The 18,329-nt window shown below is 42.7% G+C and overlaps 1 protein-coding gene across 1 annotated transcript; it reads left to right on the top strand.

Annotated features, from left to right (window-relative positions):
• Window positions 1-3,088: 3,088 nt before the first annotated feature.
• Window positions 3,089-18,124, top strand: evpla (envoplakin a). Its single transcript, XM_076090748.1, is given in 23 exon segments — window positions 3,089-3,147; window positions 7,711-7,810; window positions 7,901-8,055; window positions 8,667-8,790; window positions 8,961-9,092; window positions 9,257-9,298; window positions 9,518-9,679; window positions 9,810-9,917; window positions 10,068-10,163; window positions 10,301-10,411; window positions 10,909-11,055; window positions 11,168-11,319; window positions 11,420-11,517; window positions 11,676-11,848; window positions 12,033-12,208; window positions 12,461-12,599; window positions 12,704-12,897; window positions 13,235-13,385; window positions 13,511-13,594; window positions 13,839-13,946; window positions 14,041-14,133; window positions 14,258-16,944; window positions 17,434-18,124. Coding segments are annotated over 23 exon segments (5,982 nt in total).
• The last annotated feature ends 205 nt before the right edge of the window (window positions 18,125-18,329 follow it).

The following is an 18,329-nucleotide window of genomic DNA, read 5'->3' as shown; positions in this document are numbered from 1 at the left end:
AGGGTGTGAATGTGTTTAGGTCTACTTTGCATATACGCGTTTTGATTGAATGACATAGGTGTGTTTGATACTCAAACACTATTAGTCTTACAGATTACAGCATCAAAGGTCACAAGTATATTTGAATATATGAATCGACACACAAGGCCTCTCTACCTGAGGACTTATTGTTGCCTCTCATTTCTTTTTAACATGCGCTTTGTCACTCCAGGAACACAAAACTGCTCTGCTTGGATGAACTGAAGACATTTGATGAGGTGGAGATAAATATTTATGCAGGAAAAGAACAGATAAGACAGTATCACGAACAAGTCTTTTAACTTAATTCATTTATTCACATTTATTTTGCTGTTGTAAGATGAAAAGGTGAAAGACCTGGAAGTTAATATTTTCACAGATATGAAACCATGAAAAAACAGTTCTACACGCACATACCTTTGTTATGCAGATTGGACAGCACGTGTACTTTTTCCGGGGAATAAAATGTCAAAGGTTCAGTACGAGCATTAAAGCTTTTGTAAGATTGCCTTTTTAAACCAGACAACCATGCTGTTTGTCTGCTGCCGACACACCCTCACTGTGTTTCCACCTTTGTTGTTTCCTCTCAGTTCAAATGCTATGTTTTATGTTGCCATGTTAACTACCACAATGAACTTGAGGTTGTTTTGAATCACAGTTAGCTATGGCTCTATGGATGACAACGTCTGTCGGTTGGCTCCACGGAGGGCAACAGGCATGCACTTGGGTCAACGATAACCTCACGAGGTCGAAGCGGTCACAGTTTTTAAAGGCAGGCGCCGCAGTTGCTCTCCCCCGACTGCATGACCCAGGGCATGATGGGGAAGCTGTCAACAGATCAAAGAGCTTATTGGCTTTTAGATTTGGCAACAAACACCAAGTTTTGTAGAAAATCATATTTTTCTGTGTAATTGTAATTTGTAACCCTGGATTGTTGGCTCCATGAATGGCAACAACTATGGATTGCTAATAATTTGGTTCAGATATGCATGTAGTCCTCAGGATGAGTTGTAAAAACTTTGATTTCCTGACTTTTCATCTTGCTTTTAACAGGTCAAATACAATGCTGGGCTATGACCAATAATTAAACTAACTACCAGGTAATTGCAGATTTTCAGAACAATTTCTGTCCACGTTGGATTCACAGATCATTTTTTACTTTGGCAGCAGTTGATGAAACACTCACCATGAGGTCTCTTTAGTAGCTGTTCTGGAGCTTTCGTTCTTATCAAGAATTATTTAAATAAAAAAATAGAATGAATAGTTTATCTGGACTTTAAAGGACATCTACAACGTCATCTGCTGAGGAAGACCATGTGTTTTGATCAAAAGTTCCTTTAAAGTTACTAAATGGACCTTGTGATGAGACTATCTAAGTAGCCCAGATCTTGCCCAAAATATTTCCTCATTAAATATAAAATATTTAATAAGAAGCTGTTTTGGGTGTATTTATGGAGTGGAATGTGGCTCCACATACATCTCTAAGCAACAGAAAGAGTATCTGTTTTTTCAGACAACTAGACGCACCCAGAGAGAGACACCGTATGACTGGCCTGATCAAAAATGTGTGCTCTCTGTGCTGTTCCCCACTCTGCTGCAAAGAAAGCGGCCCAACTGCATTCCTCACCATGATTTCCTTTTGTTGATATGCTGCAGAGAGACGCCCTGATCCTGAACGACTCGCCTGTCTGTAAGATGCTACACATGGTACTTGTGTGGAGCCGTCTTTTATCATCAAAATAGTTTTTACATGTGCTTCTATAACGGTGTTACATAAATAGTCAAACACTTTCCTTTGTTGACTGTATACACTGCGTCTGTGTTAGCAGCGATGAGTTCAACTGTCAGGGTGATGGGTGTGAAGTCAAAATTAAAAAAAGACAAATTAGGATGTATGAAGGTTAACACAAAGCTAACTGATACACCTAACATTAGTGTCTGGTTTACAAAAAAACTACAGCACATTGTGTGGAACTGGAAAAAGAAGGGGGGGGGGGGGGGTCCAGGGAATTCTCCCCTTCCACTTTTAAAAAAATAAACAATCTCTATTTTGATGCATTTTTTTGCACTCTGGCACCTTATTTACATTAAAAGTACAACAAAAACAAACAATGTTTATTTTCATTGTGAATTAGAAGAGGGTAAGTGGGCAGGCGGCAACATCTGGCTCTGAAAAGTGAAGCCAATGCCGAAGTGCGTTTAACTTGTATTCTCTCTACTGGCCATCAGGGGGCGACTCCTCTGGTTGCAAAAAGAAGTCTGATTGTATAGAAGTCTATGAGAAAATGGCCCTACTCCTCACTTGATTTATTAAATTAGTCAACATTATAAACGTGAGTTTATGGTCTCAATTGCTAGTTTTAAGTCTTCTTCAATACAGCATGATGTGCATTCAGTACATTCTGGTCCATTTAGAGTAAAATAGACCATAAAGCAGGGTATGCTTTAAGGTGTGGCTACCTTGTGATTGACACTCAGAGTTATCTGGGTTTTTTTGTCTTACAACTTTAACCCTTTCACAGTTTTCATTTTATGAAAGTTAATTGCAACATTTTTGGTCACCTAAAAATGTCTTATACAGCATTGGGTTGTGCTTATAGCTCCACCCTCTCATGTCACTTCTGGTTGCAAAAAACCAAGATGGTGGCGGGCTACCTGGTGAAAGAGATGTGACAGGAAATGAGGAGAGAGAGAGAAAGACTCCAAGAGATATGTATTAATGGTAATTAATGGGGCCCTGCTCCCTGTGAGAGATCTGAGAGTGTGTCAGAGCCCAGATGAAAAGGAAGGGCAGGGCTGAGGGTGGGAGGAATGGTAGAGAGTGCAGGGAACAGGTCGGTCCAGTCTTCCTCTGCAAGGTGGATGTCTGGGCGGTGACACACCTGCTAACCTGTCTGGGAGGAGCTGCCATCGTCAAACCCTGCTCTGACGTGAGTGTGTGTGTGTTTGAGAGGAACCAAAGAGAGAGGAGAGAAGAGTGGGAGCCACAGGGTGACGAAGACAAGGACGACGAAGGAGTAAAGGAGAGAGAGAGAGATTTTTGTTTGCCTGACCCCACACAACCTCCAGGATGTTTAAGAAAAAGGAGAGTAAGGACAGTACGCTCAAGGGCTTGAGCAAGCTAAGCAAGTGAGTTTTTTTCCCCAGAAGACTTTATGAATGTAATGCACGCATTAATGTATGTGTGGTGGCATTGTATCTCGGTCATGTCACCCCTCCTCCTGTTCTTCCCCAGCCCAAAAACTGTGTCATGTTTCCTGTGCGTGCCGTTGTCCTCTTTCCCTCTCAGCGTTGCCCTCCTTTTGCATTATGGCTGCATTGAAAGTTTGCTCAGGCAGTTTCTCCACTGAATTCAAGTGCTGCGTTAAGCCAAGGTTAATCTTCAGTGATGGAGAAAGCTTCACGAGATGTTTGACAGGCTGTTTGCAGGGCCCTGGGGTCAGGTTTACTTTGTAAACATGAGGTGGGACAGTGTGCTTAAAGACAAGAGGTGGAACTCGGGAAAATAACTGGAGGTGGAAATCACAGAGAGAACAAATGTCATCAGCTCTTTTCAATCTGCATGGGCTTGTTTTCACCAAATCGGAGTCGAGACTTACACTTAAGGCGGGTAGCAAAACATTGTTGTTGGTGATCATATTTCAATGGGGAAAAAAAAAATCTCTATCCTCTGAGAAGTGTGTGTGTGATGTGGCTTTTCTTGTGTCTGGCTGCTGTTTAAGACGTAGAAAAATATGTGTCGCTCACACAGTACATGTTATAAAATAGTTGGGTGGAGGAAGAAGGCTGGTTGCAACTTGATGAAGTAAAGTTGTTAAAAAAAAAGAAGCTTTTAATTTGATGTGAAATGTCCCTTTCATGTATCAAATGTAAGGAGACAGACAGTAAGGAGACAAATGTTCATTCATTGTAAAGCGTCAAAAGAAAGTTGCTGATCACACTGCAGGTGAAGAGAAGACAATTTCACTCTGTCCTGTACTTCTCTTTGTAATGATGAGAACAGGTTGTATTTGTATTCTCAAAAACCATGAGATTTATTGACATAATGGCTTTTAATGCACTTTTAAATACACAGTGTGTGACAAGACCATCAGTTTGTCAGACGACGGAGAGAGAGACACATTCAGCTGCCAAAATGATTCAAACATTCCACCTTTTTTGTCCCTGTTTGATGTCACAATACTGACGTGGTTTCACAGGCAGGTGGTTTCGCCTTCCTTCTATACCCTGGACATGTTGTGTGAATGCCGATGTGTGAGGGCTGGGCAGTCTCTACTGCTCAGCTGGTTTCTTTCTCTCATGAGGGCGTTGGTTCCCAACTGTACTTTACGACACAGGACATGTTGCTCACTCCATTCAGCCCTGAAGAGGTTCCAATCAGCAATTAAATCAATGAAGACAGTGATGAATAGGGCTGCGACTAACGATTATTATTATTGTTGAGTCATATTTTGTTTTTTCAAATTTTTGATTCCTAATTTGGTTTATGAATTGTCCGCAAGTCCACAGCACAATCTCCCAGAGCCCACGTTTTGTTTTTTGTCTGACCAACAGCCCATAGATAATTATTTTTTATTCCAATTGAAATGATAGAAAACAGAGAAACACAGCAAATCCAGCAAATATTTCACATCTTTACATGACTTTGATTATTAATCGATAATCAAACTTGTTGTTGATTCATTTTCTATCCATCGACAAATAGATTGTCAGACTGAGCTGAGAGATGAATCAATAATTATTTTCTTTGGTTTCATACCAGCAGAAGTGTCTACACTGCTGAGGACTGTTAGCATTTAAGGTCAACTGTTGTCTTTGTGGATAGTCAACGGGCAGATCGGAGCTTTTAATGAACTTATTCCAATAAAGTTAAATTCCTCTTTGTGCTGTGATTGGTGCTGAACCTGCTGAGAATATCTCCAGCTTTGTGCTGCTTTCAACCGCTTTGAGCCCCAAAATTCAACACAACTGAATTTCATTATCTAAAACTGGGAGCTGGGAGGCGATTTACAAGTTATAATTAAATAAGGGAGTGTTTTGTGGTGCACATTTTGTCAGAAAATGCAGGCAAGCCCTTCTAATTTATGCGGGTTATCCAGTTTTGCCAAATGAGCCGTACCTGCTCGCCATTCATGTATGCAACCGTACACTCATTAAGTCATTTTTAACTCACTATATTATCTATATTTTAGTGTATTCTTTGTCATCGGAAGTTGCCATTTAGCTCACTAAACACAAAACTTGTGCTTGTTGACAGAAGTGTTCACTTTTAAAACTCACACAAGGGTTTGAGTAAACAAGGCTCTACTGTATTCAAAGGAAGCACACAGAGGAAGTGTGCTGACGCAGACACACGTGTCCCCATCATTCAGCTCCTTGACCATCGTTAATGTTAAACAACTCATGTCCTCCACAACCTCCCCTCCCTCACACCCACTAGATGTAACAGACAGGTGTAATGAACCTTGTGTCACTATTATTTTACCTCACCAGAATAAACCGCCTTTATTTTATTCATATTGTTTCTCACAGCAGGAAAAGGGACAGACCTCAAATTTAATGACAGAGTTTTGTTTCTTTCTTTTCTTTGTTTTGCTTTATTGACAACATTTTACTATGTTTTATAAAAATACATCATGTCAGACAAACCTTTATCAAGATTATTGTTGTCATTAGAAAATAAAGACGCTTTTGATTTATTCTCAGAAAGCAAACAAGTTATTAAAAGAATCAAAGACACCCCAAGAAAGAACAGGTGGTATAAAAGCATGTATATCATAGTATCACACCTCTCCATTAATCCATGGTCTGCTGACTCATATCAGTCCTTGTACTCATTGTCTCTTTCTTTAATTTGTTTATTTGTTTGCCAGCAGAGAAAGCAACATCTCACTGATTAGGTGGTTTATACAATAGCACAAGTATTCATTTGGATGAAATGTGTGTGTGTGTGTGTGTGTGTGTGTGTGTGTGTGTGTGTGTGTGTGTGTGTGTGTGTGTGTGTGTGTGTGTGTGTGTGTGTGTGTGTGTGTGTGTGTGTGCGCGCGCGTGCGGCACATACCTGTCTCTCCTGCTGAGTGAGCAGGTATAGGGAGGCCATTGTTAAAGCAGCCACGGAACCAGATCAGCTTGCAGCTCAGTGAGTCAGTGCAGGAAGAGGAACTCTGCATTCCTCTGTTGCTCCATTTAGGCCGTCGCAAATCTACCTTATATGACATTTGCTTGCATCTGTCAGAGAGACATGACTTTGTACTTTGAGGTATAGCTTTGGTATGAGGGTCAATTAACCAGCGAGGTCCTTGCCAACATTCTTTGGGTCGGTGTTACACATCAGCGTTATTTCAGAGAATTTGGTGCATGAATGAAGTCCTGGCAGGTTGTAAATTCAGCCCTGTAGCATAAACTCTCGGGAAGAAAATTTTAACATGTTAAATGATTTGCGATAGGTCGGTGGAGAGGTGTTTGTGGGTTTTTTGTGCAGATGAAACTGACTTTAGAGTGTAATGATGCATGTTGTGAGGATTTTTCTCAGCGTTAAAGGGTATTTTACAAAAGCCACAACTGGTGCTAAAGAGCAACTAGCAGGTGAATGAATGTGTGGTAAAAACAATATGAAAAATATATTTCTATAATCACGGTACAGTGACACGTTTTTTTTGTAAGGCAGTTTTAAATGGAGACACTGGACCTTTGGACACCTAAAGCATTAAATACAGTAATGCATTCATCCTGCAAGTTGCTCATTAAATGGGATGCAAGTTGATAACTTGATTTACTGTGAGTGAGTGGATGGAGAAAACCACAAAGTTCACCACAATCAACAGTTTGTAAAGCTCCTCTTATGTCGCCTCTTGTTTAATCTCATTGTATTTCTCACCTGTTTGCAGATGATTTGATTTAATTTAATTTGCATCCACTGGATTGGAATCATCATCATGTGTTATCTTTATTCTAATATACTCCACATCACACATAGACCTCTTGTTTCTAGAAATTCATTTAGAATTATGGGTATAGTTCATCTTTCGTTGTCAGCGTGCGTGATTTGTCGGGTTAGGTTTGGTCTTGATAAACAGGCATCAGTCAGATAACACAAAAGAGTGAAACAAATAAAAAGAGAACTTTGCCAGTGCAGATTTGTCATAGTGGAGATCTTATATGTCCTTAAACCTTATTGTCTTTCAACATGTCTGGGCTCTTTAGTTCATATTAAAAGAGGTTGAAAAAAATATAAACCAGTTTTACTTCTGTTCTTGAAAATGTATCTTTGATGGTATGAGAAAATATTATTAGAAATGTCCGCTCTTTCTCCCTAACTAAGCTATATAATATCAAATTAAGGAACCCAGACACTCCCTAAAAGTAGTTCATTGGGTTTTTAATAGTTTCTGAGTGTAAACATTGGAAACGTTGTCGAGCTTATTGGGAACATGTTTCCTTGTTCTTATCACAGTCTTTAAGTTGTGTCTCTACCTGAAGTCCATTTAAATTCGGAAGCTGTTTTGTCGTCAATATTTATGATCAATTAGACTATTCACTGAGAGCCCCAAAAGACAAACTGAAAGACATCCTCTCTACTGGTGAGTCTCTCAGAGGGGGGGATTGTGGACCATGAGAGTTGAAATGCTGAGCTCAATCTCGGTAATGCACCGTCTGATCTGTTTCCCCCTCCTCCTCCTCCTCACCCTGCAGGGCCAAGGCCAGCAGCATTGCCTTGCTGGTCGCCCAGATGCAAAAGAATGCCGACACAGTGGAGAAAGACATCCTCAAGTCCGAGGAACTGCTGGCTGTGGTGAGAACACGCACTGAAAGACGAACACAAACAAATCACTTTTACCGGCAGCCCTCCCTTAATGAAATAACTGTTGTCTACTTCCACCAGGATGCTGAGAATGACAAGAAAGAGCTGCCCTGTCAGCACCAGGATGAGATATCCAAAAGGCTGGGCGAGGCCGAGGGCCTGCTGAAGGACCTCTTCCTGGACCTCGACAAAGCCAAGAAGGCCCAACATCCACAGGCCAAAGAGATAGAGAGCGAGTGAGTAGAGTGAGAGAATAGATACAACATACAATCACAACATTGCTGCCCAAAGTGTGGCGCCGCTGCAGACCTTTACTGAAGGTTTAAGGGGAGACACTACAGGTCATTAGGGCAAATAATGTCACTAAAAGATGTTACCATGAAATTTCCCCAGTTGATTACTTGCATTAAGACAATTCATTTTTGCATTGAAAATTTTCCTTAAATATGTAAGTGAGGCAGTATCTAACGCAAACCTTTGGTGAATTTAGGAAAAACCTACAGACGCAGATAGACAAAGTAGTAAAATAAACAGCTAAATGTGTATTTTGGATGTTTTCTTTCCACTAGTCTGAAAGAAGGCATGTTAAGGAAGCAAAGTTGATCGGTGCATGATAAAAAAAAAATCTGATAAACTTGCTTTAAGAGACTGGCGGTCTTTGTCCATTAAACTGGCAAAGTTCCTCTATATTTTCATTTGTAGATCAACTGTTATTGCGAAAGAATTTGGTTTTATTTAGTCTGCATTTATTCGTATGATTACTTCACAGTGTAATTTAGACTATAGGTCTCAATAAACACAAACTTCTTTGTTTCTTTGCATCTCTTCTGCCCTCTGATGACTCCAGTGTCCTCCACCTCCACGAGCGCTGGTTGAAGGACTGCTCCTTCTACCGAGTCATCTTCGAGCAGGTTGACGACGTGTCGCGGATGCCCAGAATCGACTGGGCGCCTGTTTTCAATGAGAAGCAAGTGCGTACAATAACACTGAACAAAACAAATCCTTTAAACTTGTTGTAACATAAAATTGTTGAGCTGAGCGAGTTAAATTACACAACCAACTAAAGAGTGTTGAGCCTGTCAGGCCTGGTGGTTATTTGTGTCCACACGTCATTAACTGTCTTCCTCCCGTGTGCTCTCAGAAACTGGTGAACGCGGAGGAGTACGGCCCCACCATGGCAGACTTGGAGAAGCAGGTCGCTTCTCACAACATCCTGCACAAAGAGGTCGAGGCCTACAACTCGCAGCTCTGCGTCAGCTCGGCAGGCAGCAAGGTCAACATATATAAAAATATTCTGGGTGTCTTCACTTGATTTTTGAGCGCTCTGCATTCACCACAGCAGCTGATCTAAATCCTTTAATGTGTTGCCTTCTTTCATCTCAATGAAACACGGTTTTTCAGCAGCTCATGAGGTTTGTTGTTGTCTTGTTTTTATAGGAGAAATATGTTGAGCTGAAGAAGCAGTACACCAATCTACTGGTGAGTAGTGTTGTTGTAAAAGCCACATTTCTGTTATATATATTTGAGTTGACTATAAACACAATGAGTGAACATCTATTTGAGTGATTTTGAGAAATGTCTCATCACTTTTCTCTTTAAAGTTACAACACATATACTATTTCCTTTTTGACCTTTAAGACACGTTTATACACTCGGAGCTTCTCAGGTTTAATTGAGTGTCATTTAATTTCGCCTCAGGACAACTCCAAGTGGCGTCGCCACTATCTGAACAGCCTGTACGAATACATGCACAGCAGCAACAAAGAACTGGTCTTCCTGGGAGAAGAGGAAGATAAGATCAAAAAACAGGACTGGAGTGACCGCATGGTGGACCCACCTGACGTCCGCAGGCAGTACGAGGTCAGTGAACCATTAACGGCCTCATTAATTTGATGACGTTGCTTGTGTGTGAGTAATCCAAACTGAGTTAGTTCTTCTGTATTTGGATAACCGGACAGCTTAATAACAACACTAATTATACCTCAATCAGAACTTCAAGAACAACAGCCTGCTGTCCCACGAGAGCGAGGTGAACAGACTCCAGGACGAAGGAGAAAGACTCATTGGACTGAAGCACCCAGCCAGTGACACTATACAAGTAGGTCTCATTACCCAGAAGGCACAGCTTTCCAAGCAAAGGCGACACTTTGAAGGCCAAAAAGTCTTTCAATTTCTAACCTTTAAACTCATTTTTAATGCCACTGAAATGCATGTTAGGATAACTCATAATATCACGTCCCATCTTCAGGCTCAGAGAGACGCTGTTCGAAACGAGTGGCAGAAATTCCTCAATCTCTGCATTTGTCAAGAGACACACCTGGACAGTTTGGAGGAATACAAAAGGGTAAATATGGGAACACCGTACACCACAATTTGTCATTATGATGATCTGCGTTTGAGTCACGTTTGTGTGAGAAGACATTAAGGGTGACCCATTCAGGTTTTTAACAGAAGAAATATGCATTTGTGCTATTTTTACAGTACCAAATGGAGACTGAGCAGCTGTCAGAGACGCTATCCAAACTCAACAAGAGTCTGGACCCCAATTCCATCAGCAAGAAGAGCAACTCGGAGACATTGATGCAGCTCGAGGTACAGAACAGCTTTTAGAGACAGAATCAAGGACTGCAAGTCCATGCACATAACAAATTCAACTTGCACCTCCCTGTGGGATAAAAAAAAAAACACTGTAGCACCCACTTCTCTTATTGTGAATGTTATATGAAGAACTGAAAAACAACACATTGGAAGAATTATCTATTTCTTTATTATTGTATGTTAAACATTTGTATACCTACCTACTTAAGGTACAAGGTAGGTATACAAATATGCACAAATACTACAGTACACATCCATCAATAATTAAAGCCACATTCTTTCTTTTTGTATTTTTTAATATTTTTTATAAAGGCTTGGATACTGTTTGCTTTTATTTAGCTGTGAATCTCACACCTTCCCCTCAATTTAAAAGAGGTAAAAGAAGTCCAGCTCAGTTAGTTTTTTCCCACAGTTCACACTAACAAAAAGATTTAAACATTTTGGACACTCTACCAGGAGATGAGTATTGATAAGATACTGTTTCCCACCAGGCCGAGGAGAAGGCCGTACAGAACAGTGAACAGCAGCTGGCCGACCTGAGGAGACGCAGCACTACCATCGCTCCTCTGAAGCTGCGACGCATCACCCCCAACAGACCCATCACAGTGGAGTCCCTGTGTGACTGGGAGACAGATAAGGTGGAGCTCCTCAACCGGCAGAAACTGTCAAATATCCACAGCTGAGATGGTTCAATTCATGTTTCCTGTCTAAACCTTTTGCGTGTGCGTTTCGTTTATTATCACCATCCAGGATTCTCTGGAAAGAGGCGAGAAGTTCACCCTGAAATCAAACTCAGACGAGAACTGGGCCTTAACCTCCACTAATGGGGCAACAAAAAAATTCCCGGGAGTTTGCTTCCAGATCCCTCCACCTGATCCAGAGGCCATCGACAAAGTGGACCTGTAAGTAATGCAGGCTTGTATTATTATGCAGATACAACAAAACAATGCAAAGATATCAATCAATAATACTGTGTCTATTCACCTTTTTCCAATTCATTAGGTTGGGTAGGGAACTGTCAGACATCAAGAAAAGAAGAGCTAGTCTGGCGGCATCGCTGAAGAATCACAAATCCGAGGTCTCCAGGTTCCAAAAATCAGGTCATTGTCTATCAGTTAAATAGTCTCATTATGAGGCATCAATGCTTCTTTAAACCATGATGATGATTTAACACAAATTGCACAAATAGTTGCACATTTTTATCTCAAGGCCACAATCAGACAAGGCAACTAATAAACGTCCCTGTTTCCTCTTTCAGCCCCAGTGTCTTCTGCCCCGCTGGATCCCAAATTGAAAGCCCTGTCTCAGCAGCTGGACAAGCTGGACGGTGACCTGGCCAGCGCTGAGGAGAGCATGCTGAGCCGCCTGCGAGCCCCGCTGAACCGCAACGACCCGGCCGGAGATCTGGCCAAGAGGCTGAGGGAACAGGAGGTGAGAGGACTGAAGTCACAGACAACCAATGTTATTCATTTAATCCTTATTCACTGGAGCCAAGATCGTTCCCGTTAGCATGTTTCTGCCTTTATTCTCTGGAGGATTTGATGTCTGATATGTGATGACTGCCCTACAGTTTATGAGTGCAAGTATCTAAAGCATCTACATTTGTCCCTGATAGGAAACTGCCAGGACTCTGAAGGCTCTGGAGCAGCAGAAGCAGGCAGCTCAGGCTGACCTGCAACCCCTGCTGTCCAAAGATGCCAACAGTACCTCCTCTGCACTGCCACTCAAGCTGAGCGATGCCAACAACAAGCACAACAGCATCGCAGCACTCGCTGACCTCTACACCAAGAAGTAAGTGTTTTGATTGGGAAGTTGCATGTACGCAGTGACACGGTGGAAGGGATTTGTCTCCAACAAAAATCTGGTTTTATCCCTGTTTAAAAACTGCAAGTTCAAACTTTTCCCTCAATAAATGATAAAAAAAAAACATTAACACCAGTCATATTTTTATAGATATACATCTGTCTGTCTTTGACGAGCTGTGCTACCGTAACAGATAATCTCAGGCCGACACTTATCAATGCATTCATCCTTTTTTTTCAGAGCTAATGCTTCTCTCAACCTGGAGAGTCAGATTAAGCAGGTAGACGGCCTCGTCTCTGGGTTTGAGAAAAATCTGAGTGACGATGGTCCAATCCCTGAAGTGCCAAATGCAATCCAAGCCCGCGCTGAGGACATTCGGGTGAGGAAATCTTACCTCTTTCACATAAAAGGTGGTTCTTTTTCTCATTGGTTCAACTTAGAGTTGACTGATTATAAATTGCGTGTCTCCTTTGCCGTATTCAGTACCAGCGAAGGTCTGTGACGGCGGCTCAGGACGACATGAAAAAGCTGAGTCAGGATCTGGAGACCACGGAGCAGCTGTGCAGCTCTCTCCAGCAGGGCTATCAGGAGTACTGCCCTGACATCCGGCGCCAGAGAACAGAGGTCAAGCAGCTGCAGACCCGCTACGCCACCTTGGACAACCAGCTGAAGGAGAGGTACAGCAGTGTGTGTATTGGTAGTTCCGTTAGCTGTTAGTCAAATTTTTTTTTCTTCTACTCTTTGCTTGATTTTGTGAAATCCTTTACTTTGATGAGTTTGTGTGCAGTATAATAGTGTATACAACTTTACTTGTTTCACATTGTTTTTCATTATATTAAAACACAGAAAGCAGATACATTAATATGATCAGGCAAAGGTTTAAGCTAATTACACCTCAGATAAAAATATGTTTTAAGGAAAAGGCACAAAAGAAAACAAAACCTTTGAATTAGAAAACAGAAGTTTTACAAAGTCAATTGTTTAATTTTCTGTCATATTGATGTATTCTCTCAGAGAAAACATCTTACAAGAAGCTGGAACCAAGAACCAGGAGTTTCAGAGTACGTCCCAATCCCTGAAGTCCTTCCTGGATCACCTGCCGCAAAACACGATAAACTGCAATGATAATCTGTCTCAGGTTACTGCCAGGGAGAGCTCCCAAGAGGTGAGCCTGATATTGATTTACACACATGCTTCTCTCCATGCAAATCTGAAAAATCAGCTATAAGTAAATGATAGATGATATAAATAACTCACAGTGATTAACGTCTGTTAAACTTTTCACCACAGAGGGTGATCGATGACCTGAAGAGGAAGGGAGATGACATGGACAGAGTGACGGACCTGTCTCAAGACCTGCAGAGTCTCCTCAATGTAAGACTCAAATGAATTGTAACACAATGCTGTAAAATATTAGCAAGGGACTGAATTGGTGATAGGAAACTAAAACATCCCAATTGTTACCATCAGTGATGACGTAATTGTATCAACTTTCTAATTCATTGTCTTTCAATTAAAAAATAAATTGCAAATAGTCCACTACTGGGAAAACAAGCGTACTTGACTTTGTGACTGAGAATGACTTTGTGCTCTAAGCCTGATTCTCATGTCTGTGCAGGATTACGAGGTCAACGTTGACAAATACAACAGTACACTAGAGAACGCTGGAGCCACTGTTGCCAAGAAACCTGCTATGATGACACTGGCTGATGGTGTTCAGAGACAGGTAACATTTAAACTCATTAAATTAATGTAAATTTGTTACATTCATTAGAAGATCAAGGTGGCTGATGGTTTGCTGTCTCTCTTGTTTATTGCAGGAAAAGGATCTGGTCAACCGATACACTGAAGCAACAGCTGAAAACACCCAACGCCAAAAACAGATGGGCTTGGCAAAGAATCTCATTTCACAAGTAAGAAAGCAGGTCACCTTTTCAGTACAAAACATGTTTTCTATAAAACTACTTAAAGCTACAACGCAAAACAAATCATTTGTCAACTTATTGCTATCCAACTAATTTGCTTTTCCTGCTGCAGAATGAAGAGAAAGTCCACCTTGTGGCACATCAACAAGTGCAGCTTGAAAGCCAGCAAAATAGTGCTTTTGAGCTAGACGGTCTGTTTAAAGAGCTGGACGAAGAGAAGGAGAGGAAAGTTCATGCCGAGGCAGACCTGAGAACCTTTAATGACAGGTTGGTGTCGCTGAAGAGTCGCAGAGGAGTGGAGCGTGTTGAGGAGAAAGAAGTACTGCACTATTACCGCGACCCAAAACTGGAAACCGATTTGTCTGATCTGAAGAGAATACTGCATGAAGAGTCCCTGAGTCGTAGCACCACCCACACTGAGGTTGAGGTGTTCAACAAGAAAATCATTATCCTGGAGGAAACTCTCAAAAGCATGCCACCCAAACTGTTGACCAGAGAGGTGACTGAGTTTGAGAGAGATCCTCAGCTGGACGTAGAGGCCGCTAAGCTGAGAGACGAGATGGCGAGGATGAGAGATGAAGTTCGAGTGAGAGATGGGGAACACATCCAGATGAGGACAGAAGTCACGATTCTTCAGCAGAAGAAACCGACCATCAAAGAGAGGGTGGTTAAGAAGGAAGTGCTGAAAGTGGAACAGGATCCGGAGATGTTGAGAGCGGTGCGGACATTTGAGACGGAAATTTCTGATGAAAGCAACAAGATCAAGCTCATTAATGATGAAATCTTCCAGACGAGGAGCCAGATTAATGCACTTGAGAGACTGATTCCTAACATTAAACCGAAGGTCATCACAAAGGAATTGAAAAGGATTGAGCAAGACCCTGAGCTCATCACCGAATCTAAGAGGATTCGAACAAGCTTGGATGAAGAGAGGATTGAAAACAACTCCTTGTCCACAGAGGTGATGGAGCTCCACAGTCGCTACCGAGAAGTTCAAGGCTGGAGGCCAAAAGTTGAGGTGAAGGAAATCGTCAATGAGATCTACCGGATAGACCCCAACACAGAGGTGGAGATAATGCGGCTCAGGAAAGACATACAAGACTCCAGCAAGCAGCGCTCTGATATGGAGAGGGAGATCACCCAGGTCACCACTGATGTGACTATCCTTCGCTCTGAGAAGCCCAAGGTGGAGATGAAGGAAGTTCTCCAAGAGGTGGTTAAGGAGGAAAGGAGCCCTGAAAATGAGAGAGAGATTCAGAGGCTAAATGAACAGGGGAACTATTTACGCACCACCTACAACTCCCTCCACGACCAGGTGATACTGCTCAAGAAAGATAGAGATGAATGGAAGGCTGAGAAGTCCAAGATCGAGACAAAAGTCCTCACCAGAGAGGTCATCAAGTACGAGGCTGATCCTCTAATGGAGAAAGAAGCTGACCGTTTGAGAAGAGATGTGCGGGAGGAGGCACAGCTGCGGCGCAACACTGAAGAGATGGTGTTTGACCTTCAAAACAAATACATCCTGTTGGAGAGGCAGAAGCCTGAGGAGAAAGTGGTTGTGCATGAGGTTTTGCGTTTACAGAAGGACCCAAGGCAGCAGATTGAGCATGAGAAGCTCGGCAGGAACCTGGATGAAGAAGTACAGACCCGCCGTCAGCTAGATCTAGAGTTGCAGCAGCTAAGAACAAAGGTGGAAGACAAAGAGAGGATCCTCAGGGAGAGTGATGAGCGCCAAAAGAGGATTCAAGCCGAGTTTGAACTCAGAGAGATCCGTCTGCGCATCACACAGCTGGAAAATGCCCCACCTCCTGTTGAGGAAAGTATTATTGTCGAGGAGGTACTGAAGGTTGAAAGAGACCCAAAACTGGAGAGGATGACAACGGGCCTTCGGTCAGACATGGACAAGGAAACCAACGATATGTTGCGTTTCCAGAGAGACATCCGTAACATCACCCTAAAGCTTGAGATTCTGCAGAGGGAGAAGTCTGGTGAGAGGACGGTGTACAAAGAGATTGTCCGCGTTGAGAAAGACCAGGCCGTCGAAGCCGAGAGGGATCGCCTGAGGGAACAGGTGACTCAGCACAAATTTACCAGACAGGACATGGAAGTTGAAATCAGACGTCTCAGTGATAAAATAAACTTTCTGACGGCCAACAAATCCAGCTCTTCAAGAGAGGAGAATACCCTGAATTTGAAAAAAGATGACTTACAGAGGGAGAGGGACAACCTCACCCGAGAGCTCAGGACACTTGAGGCCTCGAAACACGACATCGGCCTTTCTTTCCAGCAGCAGAGCAGGCTGATGAGCGAGAGAACGCAGAAGAGCAGGAAGAAGAGCATGATGATGGGGTCTGATACTCAGCGCCTGGAGAATGAGATCCTGGACGAAAAAGACAAGATCCATCAGCGAGACAGCACCATCCGGGAACTTCTGCTGAACGTGCAGAAAGAGGAGCATGCAGAGACAAGGACCAAAGAGACCAATGTCTCCACCAAAATCACCATTTTGGATCCAGATACAGGCAAAGACATGTCCCCGTACGATGCCTACACGCAGGGCCTGATTGATCGTCAACAGTACGTTCAACTGCAGGAGCTCGAGTGTGACTGGGAGGAGATTACTTCCCTGGGACCCGATGGAGAGACATCTGTACTGCAGGATCGCAAGAGTGGAAAGCAGTACTCCATCAAAGATGCCCTGAGAGATGGCCGGCTGACAGAGTATGATCTACAACAGTACAAAGCAGGCAAGATTCCCATCTCGGAGTTTGCCTTGCTGGTTGCGGGTGACAACAAGAAGCTCAACTCAATCTACCAGGGGCGTTTCTAGGATTCAAAGAAAGGGGGTGCTTAGCCCCAAGGGGAGTGGTATGTTTGCGGCAATTTTTTTTGGAGCCCTTTTGGGGCCGTGGATATCCATTGTTTCAGACAGTTCATAGATTGGTTCAATCACAAAGAGTGTGATTTTGCTCTGTAGTTTTGCTTGCATTCAGTATATGATAACACAAGAGACAGAATTTCAGGGGCATCGTGAAATTTGACAACACAAATATGAACTTTTCTCAAATAAAGAGAGAAATAATTTTCCTGCTTGTAAAGGAAAGACGGATACACTAGCTTTCATATCCGCGTCACTCCCAAATCCTAATTCTTAAAGGGACCGCACACAATGGATGGAGAATGGACCTGACAGTGTCAACCTTATATCGTTAAGTATGATGATAGGCTATTTGATTGTAATTTGAAGGGGAGAAAACATACAAACCAGCTTCAGCCCCCCTAAAATAGGCCTAACGACGCCCCTGCAATCCACAAGTCCACCACACTAAACCAAGCCTTTTCAGAGCTCTCCACTGCCAAAGAAATCTTCCCAATTGCTGGAATAATGGATACAGACACTGACTCCTGCTATACAATACGCAACGCCACCTCGCGTAAACTGATCGACCAGACCACCGCCCAAAAACTTCTGGAGGCTTAGGCATCAACAGGCAGCATCATTGACATCAGCAACAACCAGAGGTACACAGTTCAGAAGGCAGCACTCAGAGGCCTCATCAAGGAGAATCAACTCCAGAGGCTACTCAATGCACAAAAGGCCTTCACTGGTGTTGAAGACCCCATGACCAAGGAGTGCTTGTCTGTGGGAGAAGCTGTTCAGAAAGGCTGGATGCCGAAGGACACTGCCATTCACTACATGGAGGCTCAGCACCTGACGGGAGGTCTGGTCAATCCCAACACCGGCCGCAGGGTGAGCATCTTTGACGCCATCGGGTCCAAAATGATCGACAACGTGATGAGGGAGTTGCAGAATGAGTCGACCTACATCAAGGATATTGTAGACCCCATTACAAAGGAGAAGATCAGCTACAAACAAGCTCTGGATCGCTGTAAGAAAGACCGAGTGTCAGGCTTACCAATGCTACTTACCCACTCCAAAGAGTCTGGTAACAACTCTCCTAGATATGCAAGATTCTAGATATGTTTACAACATAGTTGGAGTTATCTGGTCTGCGGAGTAATGTGGTAAAAACTTAGATCATGGTAAATCCATACATTAATTACAATGTACAATTTGACTCAGGAAAAGTCTTCTGCAAAGCTTTCTGTCTAGCCAATTGATTGCCGCTGTGTTGCCTTTGTTTACCAAACATGTCTGATGTGGGCAGATGTTTTTTTTCATG

This window comes from Anarhichas minor, unplaced genomic scaffold (assembly GCF_050575085.1).
Source record: "Anarhichas minor isolate MPS153535 unplaced genomic scaffold, ASM5057508v1 ptg000012l, whole genome shotgun sequence".
Lineage (NCBI taxonomy): Eukaryota > Metazoa > Chordata > Actinopteri > Perciformes > Anarhichadidae > Anarhichas > Anarhichas minor.
This window is presented reverse-complemented; position numbering and strand designations above follow the sequence as displayed.